This window comes from Lycium barbarum, chromosome 8, assembly GCF_019175385.1.
Source record: "Lycium barbarum isolate Lr01 chromosome 8, ASM1917538v2, whole genome shotgun sequence".
Classification (NCBI taxonomy): domain Eukaryota; kingdom Viridiplantae; phylum Streptophyta; class Magnoliopsida; order Solanales; family Solanaceae; genus Lycium; species Lycium barbarum.
In genome coordinates this window covers 70,566,801-70,592,133 of record NC_083344.1, presented here as the reverse complement: position 1 = coordinate 70,592,133, position 25,333 = coordinate 70,566,801, and the positions used below count along the sequence as shown (strand labels likewise).

The 25,333-nt window shown below is 38.2% G+C and overlaps 1 protein-coding gene across 4 annotated transcripts in view; it reads right to left on the bottom strand.

Moving 5' to 3' along the window:
- Positions 1-16,321: 16,321 nt before the first annotated feature.
- The window catches only part of LOC132606181 (uncharacterized), a 32,056-nt gene continuing 23,044 nt past the window's right edge, over positions 16,322-25,333 (bottom strand). For all 4 annotated transcript variants that reach the window (XM_060319557.1, XM_060319561.1, XM_060319559.1 and 1 more), the window contains 8 exons: positions 24,624-24,815; positions 23,794-24,069; positions 19,834-20,457; positions 18,588-19,081; positions 18,436-18,496; positions 18,284-18,352; positions 17,018-17,577; positions 16,322-16,775 (listed from right to left, as the gene is read on the bottom strand). In XM_060319557.1, the coding sequence (XP_060175540.1) occupies positions 17,506-17,577; positions 18,284-18,352; positions 18,436-18,496; positions 18,588-19,081; positions 19,834-20,457; positions 23,794-24,069; positions 24,624-24,815 (1,788 nt within the window). In that variant the 3' untranslated portion in view covers positions 16,322-16,775; positions 17,018-17,505. The remainder of the gene's footprint in view (positions 16,776-17,017; positions 17,578-18,283; positions 18,353-18,435; positions 18,497-18,587; positions 19,082-19,833; positions 20,458-23,793; positions 24,070-24,623; positions 24,816-25,333) is intronic.

Genomic DNA, 25,333 nt, shown 5'->3' with positions numbered 1-25,333 from the left:
CAAATAAGAATGGTGCCTCTTACGAATGACATGGAGTATCTCTTAAAGCTTTAGTCCAACATAATAAATTATCCCTATCGGTATCGACTTTCAAGACATATTATGAACTTATATCTCATTCTCTTCTTTTTCCTATTTCTGGGAAAATTTGGGCAGAGTTTCCTCTGTATTTCTTACTATCCCAAAACCTGCACGCAGGAAATACCAACAATACCTCACAGGGCCAACATATATACGCATATATCATATCGTATCATAGCCACACAGGGCTCCCAATTTCCAGTAAAAGGTATAAAGGTGTCGGGACTTACCTCACATATCGCACCTCGAGACGTACCTAATCCTTTAACGATCTGTCCTGTTATACCTTCCTATCTACCTTCTCTTTCATCCTTCAACTTAACATTTTAATCATATTTTGATATTCTTACCTATGATCCTATGATATGATCCAACAAGCGAGTAAGTGGGCTTCCATATTACTCTACTCCTAGAAGCATTAGAAGTACTTCAGTTTTTTATGTTCATGTACCCCGTTCATGAGAAGAGATATAGGCATTATACACGCATTACCACTATGATGATGATATTGATTATGGCCACAGAGGAGCCGATATGATATGATGAGATGCCATAGAGGCTTTACAGGCGCTATATACGCACACACTATCACGACCCAGCCCCGTGGGCCATGACTAGTGCCCGAGCTGGACACCTACATGTATACCTGTTAGACACAATCAGACTGACACTATAGACAACACGGGAACCGACATTGACCCAAAGGTCCTCGACGTCATAGATCATGATAATTTGTCTCCTGCGGAGTCTCAACCAATCACAATGTAATAAAAATACGCAAGCCGACGAGGCTGCCACTATATATCATTATAATTCGCAAGCCGACAAGGCTGCCATTACGTATAGATAACATATGCAAGCCGGCAAGGCTGCCACAACAAACAGAAACGTCCACAACAACTATATAGACACAGCTGATCATACTCTATATACAACCCACACACATGTCTACAGACCTCTAAGAGTACTAACAGTGAAATATGACGGGACAGGGCCCCGTCGTACCCCTGGACAACCATATATATAAATACATCAGAAGATCTGTACCAAAAGTCTAGGATCCGGAACAACGGAGCTCTCCAAGACAGCTGACTGGAAATCCTAAGCTAGGGGATCACCGAATCGAGCGTCTGTACCTGCGGGCATCAAACGCAGCCCCCCGAAAGAAGGGGGTCAGTACGGAATATGTACTGAGTATATAAAGCATAAGAACATCAAGTACAGATGAATCATGAAAATAATCTCAATAATTGAATGCATCTGTGGCTAACATATGATAATATCTGCACAACTCTATATGACTGAAATTAACTTTACGGCGGATGACAGGCATAGATTATGGTATAACTGTTAGTGTCGAGGAACGTACGGCCCGATCCATATATAATATAATATGTTAGTGCCGAGGGACCTACGGCCCGATCCATATATAATATAATATGTTAGTGCCGAGGAACGTACGGCCCGATCCATATATAATATAATATGTTAGTGCCGAGGAACGTACGGCCCGATCCATATATAATATAATATGTTAGTGCCGAGGAACGTACGGCCCGATCCATATATAATACCATATGATACATATACATGCATGTAAAACTCGGAAAAGGATATTCTGAACTCTTCTGGTGACATAAGAAGCTACTATGAAAAGTCTCTGGGAATTATGGACATAAAGCATAAGAGGCCAAGGATACAATATCTCTACACTATCTAAGATTAGAATCTTTGGAACTCGTTTGCTCACGGTGTTCATTCATGTGATAAGGATCATGCCAAAAAGAAAGAAAGGATAACTTTACATACCTTTGGCGCTTAATTCGTGACTCGATATGTATACGTTGCTAGAATATCTCAACCTATATTAAGACGTTAAGACTATGGTTAAGCTACGAAAAGGAATAAAACGTACTTTAACGTTAGTAACTTATTTCTAGACAATTGGGCAGCACATCCCCTATATCGCTCACTCTCCTCACACCCAAAACAGCCATACAACAACCAAGTAGCATTAACAATCGCACGCTCAAATACTATATTCGGACTAGCCAAGATATAATTCAAGAATACTCTGAACAGCCCACACATTACAACAAATCAACAATAATCTATATACGATTACGACATATTCAAGTTATTCTTAATGAACTATAGTCATAACTTTTTCATCGAAACGACCTTATAACAGCCCAACCATTATAACGACACAGTGTATAATCTTAACTATACTTATTCTTTCAATTCAACAAGAATAACAACATGCCCAAAACAGCCCCTAATCACAACATAAAAGGATGCCCGATAATCTTACAAATGTCTACAAATACGCCAAGCAAACCACATACGCTCCTTATGCATTATTTCATATACTCCTTTCATCCAAATTTGTGAATCGTATTAACACACACACGGCTACAACATCATTCATTCTTATGGAAGAAAACTACCTTAATATCACCATAAGTCCTTACAACAACCCACAAAACAAATACAACTTCAACTCTAACCATTCAATTCCTTCATTCTCATCATATACTCCATGACAACAACAACCACAATGCTAATTAAAATTAATTCACCATTTTTAATTAAAACAGCCCATGAAACCAATATACATTCTAGCATGATTTGAGCTTTCATTTTTACAAATTTCACTTCCACCAAATTGAGCAAGGATCAAGCCATCACTAAATGTGCAAGATGGAATTAATCTTTACCTTAAAACCTTGATTTTCCTTGCAACACTTGAGGCAATCAAGGACTGCCATGGCCGAGAACTTGGCAGCCATGGATGGTCATCTCTTCTCCTTAAATTCAAGGTAGGATTGGGTACTTTAATGGAAGTAAACAGCAACTGGCCGTGGGTTTATAGGGCTGCTGCCACAGCTAGCCGTGACTTCCTCTCTCTTAAGTTTGAGAGATTCTCTCACTAACTCTACTTGATGAATGAATTTGTGAATGAATTGTGTAATATGAGTCATCTTATGGCTTTATATATGTAGGCCATAGCATTGACACATGTCCCACTAATTTACTTGGTTAACTTTAATTAATTACTAATTGCCACTTAATAATCTAATCATAGTTAATTAATCCCTAATCTCCATTAATATTTTCATACTAATTGAAACTTATAAACACTCGTGCACTAATTAAATTTGAGAATTAAAAGTCCCTATTCCATATCCCAAAATAATCTCGTCCTTAACTTATGTCGATTAACTTATGAATAATTTGACGCATAAAATACGGGATATAACACACACATCAGGTGTTATATACGCACATATATCAGGTAAGACTTACCTGAGTCCCCAATCCTTTTGACAATTCGCAGCGAAATTCTGGAAGTCTTTTCAGTAAGGATTGGGGACTCAGGTAAGTCTTAGTACTGCGTTTCACCCCCAGACAGATGGACAGGCAGAGCGTACTATACATACTCTTGAGGATATGCTTAGAGCTTGTGTACTTGACTTTCAAGGCAGTTGGGATGATCATTTGTCTCTTATCGAGTTTGCATATAACAACAGTTACCATTCCAGTATTCAGATGGCTCCTTATGAGGCCTTATATGGGCGGAGATATTTAATCTCTCTTGGATTTGTCTTGGATTAGTTTATGGAGTGGAAGAGAGGGTTTTTGGAGAGCTTTTGGATCTGATTTGGTAAAATAAAATGTCCAAACGAAGTGGAGTGAAATATATAAAGTGAAACTTAAAATCCCGTCGGGCAATTCTGCGCCCATTTTGACGGGCCGTCAAAATTCCTACGGACCGTCAAAATGGTCCGTAGAACTGCACAGTCAAATATGGGTCACTGTGACCATTTGACACTGGGCTGTGTCAATTTGACGGAGTGTCAAAATTCCTGCGGGCCGTCAAATGGTCCGCAGAAATTTTCTGCTCAGACAGTCTGTCGTAGAATGGCCATAACCTTTTACTCAGACGTCACATTGACGAGCGGTTTGTTGCGTTGGAAACTAGACTCGATGAAATTAAATTTGGAATAAATAAACACACCAAAACTCCTCATATTCTAGGATATATGCCCCCCTCCATTTGGGACCAAATTCTGTCCGAAAATGTTTGCCAAGTTTTACCAAAGCTCCTATAAACTCCATTCCTTTTTTGTTTGATCTTAAATCCTTCCATAGCTCATTTCATGGGCTTAAACCCCCATAACCATAATATGGGAACATGTAATCTCATATATCCTAAGGTAACTCCCGTTTCCGCGATTAGGACAACTAACGCCTAACGGATCTTAACGGACAAAACTACGAGGTGTAACAGGAGGAATGTCGTATAAATAAAGGGGATGCTGTCCAATTTTCTCTAGCCTTAGTCATGTATGTTAGCTATCGATTTCTAATGATAGTATGACTTTAATGAAGGTATAAACGTGAGCGTTGAAGGAGAACGTGCAAGTGGTAAAATAGTTGAACGGAAAGGTATGTAAGGCTAACCCGTCTTTCCTAAGGCATGGTTCTTTGGCCAATCATTTAAATCTTCTATAAGTCTATGATGTCCTTCAAATGATTCTATCTTCCGAGCTATTAAGCTCATGATTTTCGATATGTTACGATTGTACTAAGTTCCTCATATGACGAGTAAGTCCATAAATATAGATGTAATGAATGACGATAATAGTGACAATGATATTGATGACGACTATAATGGTAATGACGCTGACGATGACGATAACGATGACGATAATGATAGTGATGATAATAGTAAAGATGCTTATGAGCTAATATGTATATGTATCTATGTATGACTATTATGGAACCCCGAGCTTATAAGGCCAGGTAGAATATGTATATATTTATGTAACGCGCGCACACCTCTGCAGTTGGTACGGATAACCCTGAAGCCTTGGTAGGGCCAGGTAGATATAACCCTGAAGCCTTGGTAGGGCCAGGTAGATGTAACCTTGAAGCCTTGGTAGGGCCAGGTATGTGTAACCCTGAAGCCTTGGTTGGCCAGGTATGTCTATGATATAAATATGTATATGATATGGATATGTATATGGTATGTAAAAGAGTACGAATACGGTCGTGATACGAATAGGAATAAGAATAGGCATATAAATACGATTATGGATACGAAATGTAAATGAGTACGGATACGAATACAGAAACGGTTATGCCCGCAGGTGTCCATGGAGTCAGACTTGATTCGTAGCTACATTTACTCAGGGACTACATAGCGGAGCTCCATTTCTTTCGGAGCTAAAGCTTTTGGTACTCATTCTTTTGTGTATATATTTATGGGCCTAGCGGGGTCCTGTCCCACCTATATGATATGACATACTCTCCTTAGAGGCTCGTAGACATGTGTATATGGTTAGATGTGTTTGGCCTTGTCGGCCTATATTTTGGATTTCATTTTTTTAGCCTCGTCGGCTTATGTACATTGATATAGGCATAGATGTCAATGATGATATAAAGGTATTGTTGTCCAATGGGACTAGCATGATGGATGAATAGAAATGTATGATTTAATATGTGGCTCACCTAGATATAAATGTAAAGGTATGTTAAGAGGTGTCCGGGTGGGCTAGCACCGGGTGCCCGTCGCGGCCCTCCGTTTGGGTCGTGACAGACTCGAGCCCATGTTTGGGGGTAGGAAGTGCCTTACCCCGTGTACGAGGGTACCAGCAGATATTCCTGGAAATTTATAGAGTTAGAAGTTGAATGAACAATCTGAACTAAATCAGATCGACGCGATCTGAACTGAATCAGAAAAATTTGCAAAACACCAGACATCGTCGACATGGTCGACGGACTGTGGATGTGCTGCATCGACAGGGTCCCGCAGCCTTGCATATGCAGGCGCAGGTCGACGAAGCAAGTCGACGAACTTATGTATTAGAAGCCTTAGAAGTACTTCAGTAAGTCGACAAGCCTTTCTCTACTCCTAGAAGCATTAGAAGTACTTCAGTTTTTTATGTTCATGTACACCGTTCATGGGTGATCCTTATGTTCATGGGTCCAGTCTTATGTAGCCAACTCTGTGCATACAGTTTATTCATGCATTATATTCATTATATATTTATGTACATTGACCCGTGACCAGAAGGCGTTACATACGCGAATAGTAGATATATGTAAAGTATGAGAAGAGATATAGGCATTATACACGCATTACCACTATGATGATGATATTGATTATGGCCGCAAAGGAGCCGATATAATATGATAAGATGCCATAGAGGCTTTACAAGTGTTATATACGCACACACATCAGGCGTTATATACGCACATATATCAGGCATTATATACGCACACATATATAGATGCATGACCATCATTGATAGGCCTGAGCATGCATATTATGTGCCCCACAGAGGCATTGTCAGTTATACAAATTTATGCGGATTTAGGCAGATACTAGTTCATACAAGTACATGCAGTCAGTCATTTCAGTTTATGAGTTCAGATCTTATCCATGATTCTTATGTATATATGTTGTTCTTATGCCTTACATACTCAGTACATTATCCGTACTGACTCCCTGTTGCTCGGGGAGCTACGTTCATGCCCGCAAGTACAGGGAGACAGACAGGTGGTCCAGCTCAGTAGGACCTCTAGATCTAGCAGTGGTCAGTACGCTCCATTTGATCCAGAACTACAGCCAATTTTGGTATGCCACCCTTTTGAGATGTGTATGCATATGGGTATGACGGGGCCTGTCCCGTCCTCTCTACATCGTTTATTCCAGTAGAGGTCTGTATACAGTTGTATGTAGTAGTCAGACGATGTGGCCTTGTTGGCTTCTATTCCTTTGTGTACAGTATATGTAGCAGACTAGCTGGCTTTCACTGTTCTTCCGCATGTTATGTATATATATATATATGCAGATCGTACTGAGTTCTGATGTTTCCCTCTTATGAGATCAGTTTATGCCATTTATGAGCCTTTGATGTTCAGTATGTTTCAGATATGAGTTTAGGGGTGTTTGGTCGCTAGAGGTCAGACACTCGTCACGACTCATCGATTTGGGTCGTGACAATGAGATGATGTTTCACTCCTTGTCTTGCCATGCGTTAACCATTCTACCTGATGAGACCGGGAAGATTAGGAAGATTATCAGGGTCCGTCTTATTCCCTTCGACTGGCAGTGACATATGTGGCAGCTTTAGGAGGTACTTTTCAGGAAGAAGTTGATGCTGCGAGGAGTGTTGAGTCTATTAGACATCAGGTGTTCGGGGACAGACCAAGAAAGAAGCCCCGCAGTTTTGGCAGTTATGGAGGTACCTCATCTGGAGGTAGGATCATCATGGTAGAGGTTATCGTCCTCAGTTCAGTAGACCAGTTCAGGCAGCGATTTAGACTTCGAAAAGTGGTTCTTTGTGTCGTGGTACTCATAGTTTGAGGAACGGTTCTCAAAGTTCTTATTCCCGATCTGGAGGTCGAGGTGATCATTTCGATTATTCTAGTTCTGCTCAGCATCCTATGGTATGCTGGGGATGTTTTTAGTATGGTGATTTAGGGCATTTTTCCAGGGAGTGCGCTAGACTTAGATAGGGTGGGCTACCCTCAGGCTCATATTGCTACACCTAGGTCACTGGCATAGCTGGCTAGAGGTGGTGCACAGAATGGCAAAGGTGGTTCTTAGTCAGGTAGAGGTGGTGGTCGTGGAGGTTCTCAGGTCGAGGGTGGACGTGCTCAGTGCTATGCATTTCCAGGTAGACCAAAGGCAGAGGCTTATGATGCAATCATTACAGGTACTATTTTGGTTTGCCGTTGGTCAGCAATAGCATTATTTGATCTAGGCTCTACATACTCTTATGTTTCTACTTATTTCGCTTTGGGTTTGGATATGCTATGTAAGTCGCTTGATTTCCCTATTAGTGTGTCTACTCCTGTTGGGGATTCTGTAATGGTGGATCGAGTGTATCGAGCTTGTGTGGTTACTTTGATGAGGTATGACACTTGGGCCGATTTAATGACTCTGGATATGGTAGATTTCGATATTATCCTAGGTATAAATTGGTTGTCCCCTTATCATGAGATCTTGGAATGTCATGCCAAGACTGTTACCTTTAGCTATGCCAGAAGTCCCTAGGTTGGAGTGCAAGGGTGCTACTAGTCATGTGCCGAAGAAAGTGATATCGTTCCTTAAGGCTTGTCAGATGGTTGAGAAGGGGTGTTGTAACACCCAGTACCTCTAAACTAAGCTATGTTCATAATTCAGGACTTAGAAACCAAGACGGGAAGTGTTGGAATTGAAAATTTACCTTGGAATGGTAATTGTACGTCTTACGTCATTTTGTACAGGCTGTACAATTTTGTACCGGACTTACATTTTGGGCGTACAACTTGGGGGAAAAGTTGAAGTCACTAGAATTTGCCATACGAGGTACGGCTTAGGATGTACGATACGTACATCAATGTACGGGATGCACTTTTGTCTCGTACAATTCAAGCATCAATACCAAGTCACTGGATTTTGACAATCCAGGTACGGCTTACAAGTACAGCCCGTACTTCAAAGTACGGGACGTATAAGTTGCTCGTACTTTTTCCGCTTCAGTGAAAAGTATAAATTCAGACTTTAGTTTTTATTTCCACTTTTCACATTCCCAAGCCCTAGCATGAAGTTCTTCTCTTCCCACCATCAGAATACATCAAGGTAAGCCTATTCTAAGCATCTCAAGTGAATTCTAACATATATTCTTGAATATTAGATAAGAGTTCATCATTCCTAACCTAGGGTTTTCAAGAAAACCCATCTAAAGGATTCAAACTAAAGCTTTTGGATTTCTCCTTCAAGTTCAGACCTTTTTACAAGTTTTGGAGCGTTACAGGTATGTATGGTTTCTATCCACGTGTGGGAACATCATTGTTCTTCCTCACACCACGTTCTTCCATGATTATACGAAGTTCACCCAAAACTAGGGTTCTAGACATGTTTATGATGACCCTAAGCTCATGTACCATGATATACCATGTTTGTATTGATACTTCGTTATTGTATTCTTGATATTCCATTTTGGTTATTGGGAATCGGTCTGTAATCCATGGAAACCCATACTTTGCATTCCATGGGTTCTTACAGGAAAGATATGAACTATCATGTTTATTTTCATGAAAATCCTACATGTCTCCATGTTTTTATGCAAGTTATATTATGTATCTATGTTGATGTTAAACTATAATTATAAACCATGTTACAAGTCAGGTTTATGAAATTCATGGGCTTCTAAGCCAACTATATCCATGTTCATGTTTTGGGAGTAGTACAGATTACCGAGAAGGCTCAAACAGCCTGAAACTACATTTGCCAACGTATGGTAAGGATCGCTCCCCCCAGTTAGGACGATACCTTCATGTTTATCCATTGCAGGTTATTGGATCCATTCATGCTCATGGTCATGTCTTGTACCCCAGCAAGGTACAGGATGGCTTAGCTGGTCGGGCAGAGATCAGACGCCAAGTACTTACGTGGTGGTTACATGTCGGTTATACTAAGGCTCTCCCACTTAATATGTTTTACTCATGTCAGATATGCTCATGTTCACACTCAGCTTACAGTTTCAGTTTCAGTTTCAGTTCTATTATTTCATGTGCCATGCTTTATTTCATTCAATTGCTTTACATACCAGTACAATTTGTTACCCCCCTCGTGCTCGTAGTGGTAGAACCTATGGTTTCCTAGCCGGGTATGCCCTTGGAATAGAGACCTGAGCTCGAGTTTGGAGGTAGAAAATGCCTTACCCCGTGTACGAGGGTACCAGCAGATATTCCTGGCAATTTATAGAGTCAGAAGTTGAACAAATTGAATCGGCGCAATCGGAACTGAATCAAAAAAATCTGCAGGACACCAGTCATCGTCGACGGGTCATCGACATGGTCGACGGACCGTCGATGTGCGGCATCGACAGGATCCCGCAGCCTTGCATCTGCAGGCGCAGGTCAATGGAGCAAGTCGACAGACCGTCGACCCGCTCGTCGAACCGGACCGCTGTAGCCTTTTTGGCTTCCAAGTATAAATAGGTGGTTCACGACCTTATTTCACATTTTCCTCCTTTCCAAATCAGAAAAACCCTAAGATATTATCTCCTAATAATTTTCATCATAATAGTGAAGATTTGACAAGACCCGGACCCCATAAACCCGAGAAGGTGAAGAAGAAGGTTGCTTCTAGGGTTTCTTCAAGGTTGTGAAGTTTAGGGAGTTGAAGTTGAAGTGATTCTTGGAATCCTTGACCCCTCAAGGTATGTAAATGATTTCTACCCTTATATTTAAGTTGTGTATCAAGAGTTTTAATGATTTTACGTAAAGAGAGGGTATTTGTGGGGGTGGTAAGTTGATGAAAGATAAGATAGTGACTTAGGGTTACTTTAAGAGATGATTGGGAATGGATTTGAATATATTTTGATATATATATATATATATATGTGTGTGTGTGTGTGTGTGTGTGTGTGTGTGTGTGTGTGTGTGTGTTGTCATCATGTTGTGGATATTGTGATTGACATTGGATCGAATGAGAAGTTGAAGAGTTGTAAGCTTATAAGGAAAATATTGTCTACAAGTCGTTAAGCTCTATATGCATCTAAAGGATGTTAGTAAGTTAAGTAAATAGTCTAACTAAGCCCTATGTTATCTTAATTGTAGACTTGCAAGTTCGAGAGGTAGAAGTTGGACGATTGAGTATACTTCCAGGTATGTTAAGGCCATTCCTTCCTTCTTTTGGCATGATCCTATGATATGATCCAACAAGCGAGCTTCCATCTTACTCTACTCTTAGAAGCATTAGAAGCACTTCAGTCTTTGATGTTCATGTATCCCATTTATGAGTAATCCTTCTATTCATGGGTCCAGTCTTATGTAGCCAGTTCTGTTCATACAGTTTATTCATGCATTATATTCATTATATATTTATGTATATTGACCCGTGACCAGAAGGCGTTATATACACGAATATTAGATATATGTAAAGTATGAGAAGAGATATAGGCGTTATATACGCACTACCACTATGATGATTATATTGATTATGGCCGCAGAGGAGCCGATACGATATGATGAGATACCATAGAGGCTTTACAGGCGTTATATACGCATATACATCAGGCGTTATGTCACATCCCAACATACCCGCTAGACGTGATTGGCACCCAGCAAACACCACCCGCCAGGCGAACCATATATCATATCCTTAATCATTTATGAAAGAACTAAAAGAAAATAAGTGCAAGTCCAACAACGTTATTGATGATAAAAATGCGAAATAGTCGCCAACCAAATCCATAATCAATTTATGAAAACCAACCAACGCTAAGATAAAAATATCTAGCCCACATCCCACGCTAAGACCATGGAGCATCTAACATAGTTACATGAGCATGAATGTCGGGCATGTAAACCCAAGATAAAAGAAATAACTAGAAGCAAACTAGATAAAGCTGAAATGTCTGCCTCCACGAACAATGCGGTGGCTCACCTCAGCAACAGAATCCACTCACGAAATCTTCAACTACCAGCCTCGTTCTCAATGATAGTATCTGCATGGACATGCAGGTAAGGAGTGAGTTATACATAAATATAACCCACAAGATCCTCCACCCGCCACTTTAAATACCTCTGGAACAAGTGTTAGAAAATACAAACACACAACAAGCACAAAATATTACGCACATGAATATATCATTATATAATAGCAACCAAGGCCCAAACCACTGTTTATCAAGTATATTATATATCTCAACACAGTTTACACTAAGGACCTTTCATAAACAACAGTTAAAGAATTAATCAACACCATGAATCCACGGCAACATGCACAATGTGCCAAATATGTCGGGAAGCATACACAATGCTAAGGGAAGCATACACAATGCCCCAATATCATCAAGAAGCATACACAATGCTAAGGGAAGGATACACAATGCCCTAATATAATCAAGAAGCATACACAATGCTAAGGGAAGCATACACAATGTCCCAATATCATGGCTCACAGCTATATCACATCACAAAACAATTTATAAAGAGAGTTTTAGATTATTTGAAAATAAAATATATGCGGCTGGCCTTAAGGACCACCGATTCTGCTAAGCACACGCTCGCCCCAACACATGGACCAGGCAGACAAAACATATTTTTAAAACGGATTTTGAAAAGCAAGTATCCAAAGCTTAAAGTCTCACTTACCTCAAATTCACAATTCAAGCACACTTCCCAATAATTCAAAATTGCGTTCTCGAGTCTCCGGATTGCCTCAAACTACAAAAAAACAGATTTAGAATGGTCAAAACCCTTAGGGTAAACCACTTCTATATTTTTAGAGGCTTAAACGGTTAAAGTCAAATTTTAAAGGGCGAAAACGCCCTCTGGTCAATGTGTTCAAAACCCGACAAGACTTATGTTTTCGGAAAGGCCTTAACGAGAGGATTACAACGATATATAGAAGTCTAAAATATGACGCTATTTGCCCTTTCAAATCAATGATTTGATTGAAGAACCCTAGAGCTAAACTTTCTCAATTCCTCAAAATATCCCCATGTTTTCACCATAAAGATTCACCCATAATTATGTAATAAACTTAAATAAAAGATTAGAGTCATTACCTTGATGATTTGGGATGAAAGGTCTTATTTTTATACCCTTTTTTCCCTTCTTTTTCTCCCTTTCTTTTCTTTTCTTCTACTGTTTTTTCCTTCTCTGTTGCTCGTCCTTTTTTTTTGTTTCTTTCAGTTAGTTGTCACGTCTGATGGCTTAGACCATCAGACTTTTAAAGCCCCTATTTTTTTTTCCTTTTCCTTTTTGGGTTTGGCCCACTAAATTTCCTCTTTTCAATTTTTTTTTTTAATTTCGATTTTCTTTTCTTTTTAATTCCTTTTAGCTAAAATTACCAAATAAACCCTAATTTAAAAATTGGGTTATTACACGTTATATACGCACACATATCAGGCGTTATATACGCACACATATATAGATGCACGACCATCATTGATAGGTATGAGCATGCATATTATGTGCCCACAGAGGCATTTGTCAGTTATACAGATTTATGCAGATTTAGGCAGATACTAGTTCATACAAGTACATGCAGTCAGTCATTTCAGTTTATAAATTCAGATCTTATCCATGATTCTTATGTATATATGTTGTTCTTATGCCTTACATACTCGGTACATTATCCGTACTAACTCCCTGTTGCTCGGGGGGCTGCGTTCATGCCCGCAGGTACAGGGAGACAGACAGGTGGTCCAGCTCAGTAGGACCTCTAGATCTAGCAGTGGTCAGTACGTTCCATTTGATCTGAAGCTACGGTCAGTTTTGGTATGACCCTTTTTGGATGTGTATACATATGGGTATGACGGGGCCCTGTCCCGTCCTTTCTACAGCTTTTATTTCAGTAGAGGTCTATAGACAGTTGTATGTAGTAGTCAGATGATGTAGCCTTGTCGGCTTCTATTCTTTTGTGTACAGTATAAGTAGCAACCTAGCTGGCTTGCACTATTCTTCCTCATGTTTTGTATATGTATATACAGATTGTACAAAGTTCTGATGTTTCCCTCTTATGAGATCAATTTATGCCATTTACGGGCCTTTGACGTTCAGTATGTTTTAGATACGTGTTTAGGGGTGTTTGGTCATTAGAGGTCAGACTCCCATCACGGCTCATCGGTTTGGGTCGTGACACAATTCAAGTGTACTGACGTCCCCTTGATTTGCCCGGGGGCCCACATTTCACGATGCAGATTTACAGGACGACGGATCAGCACGTTAGGACTTGCTCGTATCAGTTTTTGGGTGAGCCACATTCTATTCGGGGTGTTATCTCTATTTATATTTATTTCAGTCATGCAGTAAAGGTATGCTGGAGGCCTTATCCCGGTAAACAGTTTAGCAGTCAGACTCATGTCAGAGGTTTCATAGACTAGTCAGTTATGTGATGTCAGTTGTTCAGAGTCATATAGCCATTTTGGCTCAGTATTATCATATTTATTCAGACTAGTTCCGCCTCATATTTCAAACAAGTATTTTCAGTATTATTATAAGATTTCATGCTTACTCAGATTATCCATGTTTTAAAGTGTATTCCGTATCAGCTCACGCCCCCATGTTGATTCAGCTAGCCATGTCGTTTGCTCGGTCACATGCAGCAAGTCACCGAGTGCCGTGTTACGCCTAGGCCATGGTTCGGGGCGTGACAGGTGTTTGGCTTATTTGGTCTCCGCGTCTAATTTATAGTAGTAGTTTTTTTTTTTTCATTTGTTAAAAATCCATTAGAGATAAATGGAGTGTACTAATCTGGATTTAATTTTGTTTTTCTATTTCCCTGATATCCTAAAAGACTGAACTTTATAAATGTGTCAGTTTTCTTTCCTCATTTATATTCTTCAACACACTACAAAATCTAAAAAGGGGGGTTTTCTGATAATTTTGTAAGCTGGACAACGACAAGTAAGGTTTTAGAGGATATTTATGGTGTGCTTCTTTTTTTCCCACCCGATGTACGGTATCCGCATTGAAGCCCGACTAAATTCGAATTCGCGTTCTACAGGGCCCATTTGTAAAGGCGGCATTCCCAACACAAAATTTTCCATTCTCAGGGTATTGAACCCAAGACCTCTGATTAAGAGTGGAGAGGTCCTAACCATCTCACCACAATTCATGTTGATATTGATTGGTATTAGTGTGTTTTCACTTGCTCATGGATGAGCAAAAGATATTTTGGTGAAACTTTTAAAGAAACTAGAAGAACTAACCGACCAATTATCTTTCTTCTTTTTCATATTCGTTAAATTTATCATTGCTTTAGCGTCTATTCAGTGATTATTGCTAATCTAAGTTTTGTTTAAGTTTCTTATTTCTCCCTCCATTCAAATTTATGTGGCATGGTTGAAATTTGGAGTCTATCAAGTCGTTGTTTACCGAAATTTTCTTATATGTCTTTTAAATATTTTAAGTTGTTAATTATTATGATTTATAGTACTTTTTACATAATTTTTAAATATATAAATTTTATTTCAAAAAACTTAGAGCTTCTATGTCCGAATACACGATCAAAGTTCAAAGTTTGAATATCGAAATTTCAACTGTGCCACATGAATTGAGACAGAGTGAGTAAGAATTATCTTTTTGAAGTCCTCTTGGGCTCCAAGTATAATATTTTGAGATGTGATTTGGAAATTTTCAAAAATTTCAATTCTTTTTTAACTATCATTTTAGCTCAAAATAATTGTCCTTTAGGAATTCAAAACTAAAGTAGTCAATTATTTTCGAATGCCCTTAAAATTAAAGAAATAGTTCTTTTTAATATTACTCAATTCTCAAAAAGCGTTTTAACTTAATAACTATACCTTATATTCATTATTTTTCTTAATGAACGTGAAAGATCTAAAATAACAATTAAAATGAAACGGAGGGAGTAAATTTCTTTAATTGATTTAGTTGACGCGTGCAAAGATTAATGGCAAAGAAAAAAATAATCAAGTGAATTTGTGAATGTGTAATCCCCTTCTTTTCTGCCATGTCACATAGGAGTACAAAAAAGAGCTGAGAAAAATACAAGTGCGAGAGCTTATACAAAATAGAAAGAACAGAACCAAATAGAACTACAAATGTGGGACAAAGGTGCGTTTGAAGAAATGACGGATTTCAGCAAAATAAAAAATAAAAAATAAAAGAAATGAAGGAGAGATAAGGAGTGCTGACAATGGGGGCCCACAAAACACTTAACGAGGAAAGGATGCCCTCACACAACTATTATTGGTTGTGCATCACCCGGTCACCCATTATGAAATTTATCGGGGTAAAGAGAGAAATGCTACTTTTCAAAGTCTTGCATGAGAAAATCATGCTTTGGTACAATATAAATACTTTTCAAAATACGATAATTGAAATAATGAATGAGGCATGAGACGTAATACTTTAAAAAAACTGAGCATTATGCTTATTAAATCTTTGAAGTAATTTACCATGTAAATTTCAGGTGTTTTAAATCTGCATTTAAAGCGCTCTCTCGCTCTTCCTTACACACGTACACAGCGAATATGGATATCATAAATGTACAAAGCTGTTTTTTAAGTTACCATCAAGCATAGAGCTGTTTCAGTATGCAAAATACGCATCAACATGGTAAACCAATTTGATGAACTTTTTCACAACAAAAATTTGGATAAAGGAACGACCTATTTGCAGCTTATACAAAGTTGAAGCATACGCTGGAGAATCATCGCAACATATTTGCACACTAGCCAAACAATTCCTCCACTTAGAGTTTGACGGAAAAATCAAATAAAAGGACTTGCATTATCTAATATTTTACATGTTAAATGGATATTCAGTCAGCATCTCTTTTACATCTATCAAAAAGACGGTTCCCCTCCAAGGATCTATTATTTCCTTTTGAGGACCCAGGAAGAAAAGAGAAAATTGCACACACGTACAAAGCTATGATAAATAAAATAAAAGAATAAGAATATTTACCCTGCCATGTTTGATCACATTAAACATTGTAAACCTGATAACCGTCCAAGCTTGTGATTCTCCTATGTGCGGGATCCAGATTATAATCCACAAAATTTTGTCATCCATGGTGCAAGGAAGACCTATATGAATTTATAAACTCCATAAAGCACCATTCCCAAATAAGGCAAAAGAGATAGATGCCGATTGGATATTTTATCCTGTACAAAAGTTCTGATGATGTTGAAATTCGTTCGAACAAGCACCTGCTTTCACATGATAAGCAAAAATGGCAATAGTCAGGCACGTTTTTAAGTAAATAGAGCAAGAACCAATAGAGTAAAATAATCTTTTCTTCACAAGGTAAGAATGCATTTACCAACAGGAGCAAAAGTCCTGAAAAAATGAACTTACAAAAGACTAAAGAGAGTATGTTGAGACCACTCACTTTACCCAAAAGCATACTCACACTGAAAAGTCAATGCTGCAAAGAAGACAGATTTAATACCTGAAGATTGCTCGGTAACCCAATCTGACACATCAACAGTAAGGTTGAAGTGCATCCTCAGGCTTCCATGTGCTCGTGAATTCTGGACATATTCGGCTTGCCTTACTCATCTGATGAACAAGCAGCTTCAAAACATCATCGGAAGATCTCTCATCCATGAAAAGAATGCCAATAAAATTAATGGAAACAAATTCCATAATTGCACTTCAGAGGAACTCCATGAGATGACATAAGAGAAGCTGCTGAAGCATAAACAACCGAGCCAGCCCAGTACAGCAACTTGGCATCCATGTTGCGTAGAGTACTATTATTTGGTTAAACACCCACAGAAGTGCACACTTACAACCATTTCATGATGATATCCTCCTTGGGCTCACAACTTGGAATACTTTTCCCTGCAGTTGGGCTCCATGATTGTCAGAAGCAGTGAACATCAAGATTCTTTAAATAGCAATTTCATAAAGCAGAGCAAAGGATCATGTGGTATATCATTCATTTGACAGATGAAGTAAACCCCGCATTTGAAGGTAAGGATTCTCCAGGAGTTTTTCATTGTTGCTCTGCAAAGAACACCATATAAACACAAATGGGAATCAGTTATTACAAGTCCAACCCTGTAATCAGTAACATGATAGAGCCTACAGATTTCCATGATCCTGCACAGCCCAGGACAGCTTTTGCAAATGAATATAACATACCAATTTTAACAACTAGATCTCAACAGAAACAGATTAGCTGTACATGCAGCCTACCATTTGCATTTAGTTATACTAATATATGACAGCTCAACAGATTTAGCTGAAAATTGCTGCTTATGAAATAGCACTATGAATCACGACACATCAAGTCAGCAATTTTCCCGACACTGTCATGTTTCATAGAGCAGACACAAGTTTCTAATCCAGGCATCTCAGCATTTCAGGGGTACTTCACTGTAAAATATGTCCGGTGGGAAAGCAATGAAACATCAGACCTACAGATACCAGCTACAAGAAACAGCAAGGTCCAAGTGACATCAAGAACCAGCAATTCAAGACAATTGTTGGAGTTGTCAGCGGATGCAATTAAGGAATGTATTTTACCAAAACAATGATAGAACCAGAATATGCCATGATGAGGCTCTGGAAACAAACTGTTACAAGATGCTGGTATTTATCATCATGCAGACAAACTTTTGTAGGTGGAATAGGGAGGGCCAATAACACATAATAACTTTTTATCGTCCACCAGTCCCATAAATTTTCTAACAAAGAAGGGGGACCGCACCTGCTGAGCTCTAGAAACAAGGTTATGCAGCATGCGTTGGTAATTTTCCGGTTCCTCTGTCATCATCCTCTGCAAAATGCCAATTTCAGATTAATTCATAATGTAGTGGGACTTATCATTGCAAAAGAACAGGAAAACAACATGAAACTTGCCTTCAGAAGAAACATTGAAGAGTAATATGCCACTCTTGAGTCTGTATCATCCAACAACTCCCTGCAAAATACCCATATGTGAAAATTTGTTTATGAACTTCTAAATTAACAAAAATATACTTTATTGGAGAGAAAAAATATCTAGAAATCACCTAAAGAATTCCTCCCCACCAACTTCTTTAAAAGCCGCAGGATCTGCTGTGCATTTACCAATTAAAAGCAGGAGAAGAGTGGCTCGTATGTCAGAGGTGGAACCAGGAACATTTCCTCTTCCTTTGCTGCCAACAGAAACACCTAATGCAATATTATCAGTCGCGGCACCAGCAAGTTGGATTAGCGGCCAATAAAACAAAGCAGCAGGAACACGTGCCACCAATTGCATAGGAACAATGGCCTGTCCATGGAGAAGCAGCGCTGCCATCGATGCAGTTTCTGGTTTTGGAGGATCCTTGTTTCTTTTGAGTTTGTGGTTAGTATCTTCAATGTGTTCCTCCCAGCCAAAGCACTCCTGTCGAGGGAAGCTTTCTCCTGGACCAATCGTCTTATTCCAGCTAACATCTTTGATACAGGTCATAGGATCATCCATAGATGTCACAGTTGAAGGGAGGACTTTTAGGCACAGTTGAGAAAAAAGAATTTCACACATCTGTTTAAAGGTTAACAGCATTATTGGAGTGAGACACTGAAACTGACTATCAATGACACAGGTAATAAGTAACAGGAAGATACAACCACTTGTAGTAAAATAAGTTAAACAGTAGTACCCACTAACCACCACTTGTATCCCCATTGATACGTAAATTAGCATTTTGTAAGATGATCACCCTATGAGCAGTGCAAACCCTAAACAACAGACAAGACAGACTGGACTTGCAATGGAAAATATCATGGCACTGAAGTCCATAGAACTGAGGTGAGGATCTTTCAGAAACAGCCTCTCTACCCCGCAAAGGTAGGGGTAAGGTCTGTGTACACCCCATGCTCCCCAGACCCCACTTGTGGGATCACACTGGATATGTTGTTGTTGAAGTCCATAGAACATAGTAATTCAAAGCATTGTTGTGAATAAGGTTTAATTAAATGATGGGAACAAAATATTTATCCTTCCGAAAAAAGTATGACTATTGCTCTCTTCAACAGAGAAAAGCATTACAGAGATATGCAAATGTAGTTCAAATGCATATACCTCTAAAGGTCAAATAACATGGCATAAAGGTGCACATGTCATCTAACTCAAGGTCCACAAATTTTATATCCTCTTAAGAACACCATATCTGAAGCGTTTCAAGATTGACTAACTTTCTTCTTTCGTTCTTCCTCCCTTTATCCTCTTTTTTTTTCCAGAAAAGGACAGAAGAAATCACCTTTAATATAAATATTTTTGATAAAAGAAATCACCTTTAATATATTCATGCGGTCGGTCTCATTTATCTGGGCCATCAGGGACAAGGCACTGCTCATGATGTCAATGACTGCATTCGCTTTCTCGAGACGAGTTTTACTATGCAGATCTCCAACTGTTTCACCACTAATTGCGTGTTGGACTTCACTTTCATCTAATAAAAACTTACAGCGCATAAGAAGCCTCTCCAAAACATATAAAAAACCCCATCTAATGAGGTTACTTTTCGATTTTATTAGCCCACACATGAGCCATATGGATAATGGGACATCTAAATCAGGTGAATAGTCAATAACACTGGCCCGAGAAATTTTCTCCTGCAAACTTCTGATGCTTGACCATATACTAGCATCCCCTTCCTCGACAATTTCTGTGATGATCAAATCCCCCAACCATAGATAACCATTGTGACGACACAGAGTTCTTTCAGAATGAAGAAGAGAATGTAAGGTGGCCCAAGAGAGCTTCGCTTTCATGCCAAAACTGTTTCCATAAGCTCCATCAATACTTTCTAGAGATTTGCATGATTTAGTTATCTGCCTCATATCAGCAAATTCCTTATCAAGATGAGTAAATGACTTTATAAGCATCTCAAAATTCTCGACAATTTTTCCCAACAGCTGCAAATGAAACAAAGGTCAGATTACCACATGGAAAGAAGAAATAATTCATTAAAAAGGTCTACGATTATCAAGAATGGAAGCAAGGAGTGCTATGTAGGTGTATAACAACACATACAGAACACAATAGTTATAACAGCCTTTAATTTCTTTACAAAGTCGAGAAAGCAAATTTATACAATCAAGTGCAAAGAAATGACAGATTTAGATATGCCTCACAATCCAAAGAGCTTTTCATTTATGCCTTGAAATTGTATCTAGTTCATTCGCTCAGTTTGGCATGAGCATTAAGCAGTCCAAACACAAAAATCTGGAATGCTGTTATGGAATTTTTGCTATAGAGTAGCCAAATATCTGGCCAGATCTACCAAACATTTGTCCGAAACTCCTAGGCCAAAGTCGCAAAACACCAGTTTTGCCAATTCTCTTCAACTTTGGACACACCAGTTTTGCCAATTCTCTTCAGATTTTGGACCCAAAGTCCTTAAAATTGGATCCAAAAACACCTACATGTGCCTAGTAGTCTTCAGTTCAATGATCTCGGGGATATGTATAATTTACCGTAGAAATGTACCATTTCACTCTCCCCCATCCCACTTTAAACGAGTCAGTGAATATACATGGAGTTTAAGATGCTAACTTGACTTGTATAGTTTATAAGTAGTGGAAGCAAAATAAGTGAAATATAATGGTTGAAAAGTAATAAATCGTGGGAACTGACTCATCTAAAAGCTTTAATTGTGAGAGAAAGGACACTTTATTTATATTAGGTTCGGAACTCATCCTCCCTCCCTCCCTCTTCCCCCCTACTCCATATGGACCTCCACCTGATTATTTTTCTTGAAACAAGCAAGTGAAAATATTTACTGATGTACCTGATCAAAAAAAGAATTACTGATATAATTTGTGTGAACTGACTCGTTTAAAAGCTTAACATTTAGAGATGGGACCCTTCTATTTATTGATATTGAAGCAACAAAAATTTAGTTAATTGAGAATTTACTTTGAAAAAAAGTTAGATTAATAATGGAGAAGACATCAAAGAATGAAGATGATTAATCAAGTAAATTTTGATTTACTGTTGAAATTATGTAAAATAATGTTACTGGTAGAAAAATATGTTCCACTATGAAGAAAGCCATTAAGACAGCATTACAACTCCAAATCCAGTTTAAGAATTAGAACATCATTCTACTAAACTCCAAGATGAAATTTTTTTTTAAAAAGGGAGTTATCCCCTGCCAATAGTAACAGATATGTAAAGGAGTATGTTGACTCCTCTACGATGTACGAATCTGAGCAAGACGAAGACTTTTTTATATTGTGTAGTGTTGATACTTTTAGTTTGAATCAATTTTTTTATGACCGAGAAATCCGTCTACAGTCAATCCTTTGGGTCAACTGCAACCTTCAAACTTGGAGTTTATATGTTTTGTTTTTCATGGAATAGATGGAAATATGTTATTGTATCAATGTATGCGTCTGGACAATAGTTTAGTTGAAAATTGACAAAAGAGTATTTGAAATTGAACTTGAAACATGTTTATGAAAATTTAAGTAGTGTACGAACATGGACTTCCACTTGAAAATATTTGAGAAATTGAAAATTTGTAAGTGTAAGTTGAAGCTTTGAATTTATTTATTTTCAGTTTCACCTTGAAACAGCTATTTTAATATTTCATTTGGAGTTCAAATAGTATTTCGCTTAAATCTATGACTTCATGGCCAAACTACTACTTGCAAATAATTGTTTCAAGTTTAAGTATTTGAATTATTGAAATAATATTTCATGACAAAACGGGATATTTAAGTATTTCAGTGGCATTTTTTAGGTATATATGATACTACATATAAAAAGAAGAAACCCTCCCATGTTGCTATAATTTTTTAACACTCCATATCTTCTTTCTGACTCCACATTGTACGTAAACTAGTGACTACCTCTGTGTGACGTAAAATTTCACGTTCATCGAGAGAGCAACATTGACCAATCTTGAGAAAAAGGCACAAAATAAAATAAGAAAATCTCGAAGAACATCTCCTAATTCGCATCATAAAGAAATTTGCATGGTATGGTCCAGGAAAAAATTATTTGCATATATTGTATTAGATAGAGTGATGAGTTGCATATATTGCATTAGTTAATGTCTCTCTATAATTGACTTGAAGGTGTTACAGCGGTACTTATAGATTCTAACACCCAACCCTTCTGCACAAAGGATATCTGAAACCAAATAGTTAATAAACTTATTACCTTTTTTTTGATAAGGTAAAGTTTAATAAACTCTATTACTTGTGTATAATGTCTTTCTTACCTGCAGAATATTGCTGCATACACTACACTTCCACTTGACACTTATTCTAATGATAAATGGCTTGTCGCGCCATGAGATTCTTAGTAAACAAATTCAAACAACAAAATTTCAGCAAAACTCCCAAAAACTAATAAAAAGATGCAAGTGTCCAAAAAATTGAAACATCACATCACTAAGTTTTATTTCTACAGATTGTATCACTGAGGTGATTTTATGGTAAACACCCAACTCACACAAAACTCATGCAAATTAAAATGTCCCCATGTTTGTGTTCTTGAAACAACGCCAGATGGAGGAATACCTAAAGGGATACAGAGACAGGCGAAAAATCGAAAATTTGGAATTACTACGTGAATGGTTTAGGCCACAATCTTGAACAAGCACATCATTAACCTAGAGTCTAAGATTAACTAAGTTCATGAAACTTACACGCAAATGGCAAGAAATTTGAACAAGTATTGCTGATAACAAAGTCAAGATGACCGAAACTAGACTTTTAGGTTTTCCTTACCCGGACCAAGAAAAGAGAATAGAAGGTCAACGCATATGGAATCTTTGTCTATAACATATAATACCCCTGGCTTTTGCAGGGGGTATGTGTGTGTGTGTGTGTGTGTGTGGGGGGGGGGGGGGGGGGGGGGGGGTTGGATGCATGGAAATAAAGATTGGAGTGCACATAGAGAATTAAAACAGGTAAGGAACAAGTACATTGGAGACCAATTTGACTGTTGGATAGGCAACCCAAGGAGAAACCTTCTTGGACCTTATAGAGAACTACTTTCGCTGAGATGCAATTTCCCTTGCATCAATATTTAGGCTATCAACTATGTTGATTAGTCTCCAAGAAGCACAACCAAATTACTGCTCATTAACACAGCATATAATGAGAAGCATCAATCGTTTTACAAGTTATCATAAAGAAGCCCGATTGGATAAGCTTTCTCAGATGTTTTCACCGAAAAAAGGACACTATCATGTTTGATGGCCAATGAGAATAAGCAAGAAATGAAGTTAGCATTACCATAGAAAGTCTATCAGAATTTGGATATTTGGACAATGCACTAGATATTGGGCGTTGCAGAAGCTCCAAGATGCCTTCCAATCCAAGCTTTACTGATATATGCAAAGCTTCAGGTGCATCTGCGAGCATAAGCAGCATAGCGACAGGTTGGACCTCATCCTCACTGTAGTCTGAAGTTCCACTAGCTATGCATGACTCATTTATTTGATGCAAAGCATAATCAAAAAGCACCAGGTACAGATTCCTTCTTTCTTCCCTTGCATTTGAAAGCACTAACTGCATTGGTGGAAAGAACTTATCTTTAAGCAAAACCTTTCTCTTTGTGCTATATACAAGCAATCACATATGAAATTGCAAGTAGACCAGAATTATTTTTGCTAACAGCTCTTGAAATAATGGAATCATTTCACAGACTCTGCACGGGGTAAAAAAATTTCCTGCTCCAACTTTAACTAAAAAATAGAACTCCCCCCTCCCCAGCCCCAACTTTAGACTATTCCAGCTTAATCACACCAAAATCTCTTCAGAGATTCTGCAGATTGTACAACTTATAGCACATAAACAGAAAGCATTGTTAACCTTCCTGCTCAGATACAAAGAAAGCTTCTACAGATAGTTTGACCCATAAGTTTTTGTCTTGTACCAAAAACAATATACACTTGAAATATACAGAAGGCACAATATGCCAAGCAAAAGTTATTCCCATTTGATGGAGTCCCAGTACAATTTTAACTCCATACAATAGGCACAAAATGCCAAGCAAAAGTTACTCCCACATGAAGGACTCTCGGACAATTTTACATGAATTATAACCATGGATAGGACAGTACCTCTACAAATATGAATTCAATTCCTCCAATCAGATCAACCTGCTGAATAAGAAATTCAGGGGTAGCCGAAAGAGCTTTATTAGATATCTCCGGAATTTCATAAAACATGTTTGTTAACATGCCAATAAACTTGCTGTGAACTATTTCAGCCCAAGAGTTCATCCTGCTAACACATATAAGTACCTGAACAACCTGCAAGAGCATTAATAGAAAAGTTGGAACAAATATCAAGCACTTTTGAGACTTAAGATACTTAACATAAATGCACAACCGTCGTTGGTCATATGGATATTCGTTTAGGGATCACAAATTATATCAGTTGGTGTTGACACTCATATTTACCATTTTATGAAGGGGAAGATTAAGAGACAAATTTAAACAAATAAGGCAGCACCTGAGGTCATTGAGGACAAAATACAATAACATAAAACGCGTCCAACTTATCCTGCATTTTCATGTACTTCACTTATAAGCTCGTCAGTTTACCAGTACCACCGAATAATATTTTTATTTGAATAGATTCCAAAAATCGTACTTTTGTTCATCTATTACTCCCTCCATTTCATTTTGTGGCACTATTTCCTTCTTAGGCCGTTCCAAACAGAATGGAAACTCTTTATATTTAGAACAATTCTATTTTAAACTTCTAATTTTACCCTTAACAGCATGCTATTTTATGTGGCACTATTTCCTTCTTAGTTTGTTCCAAA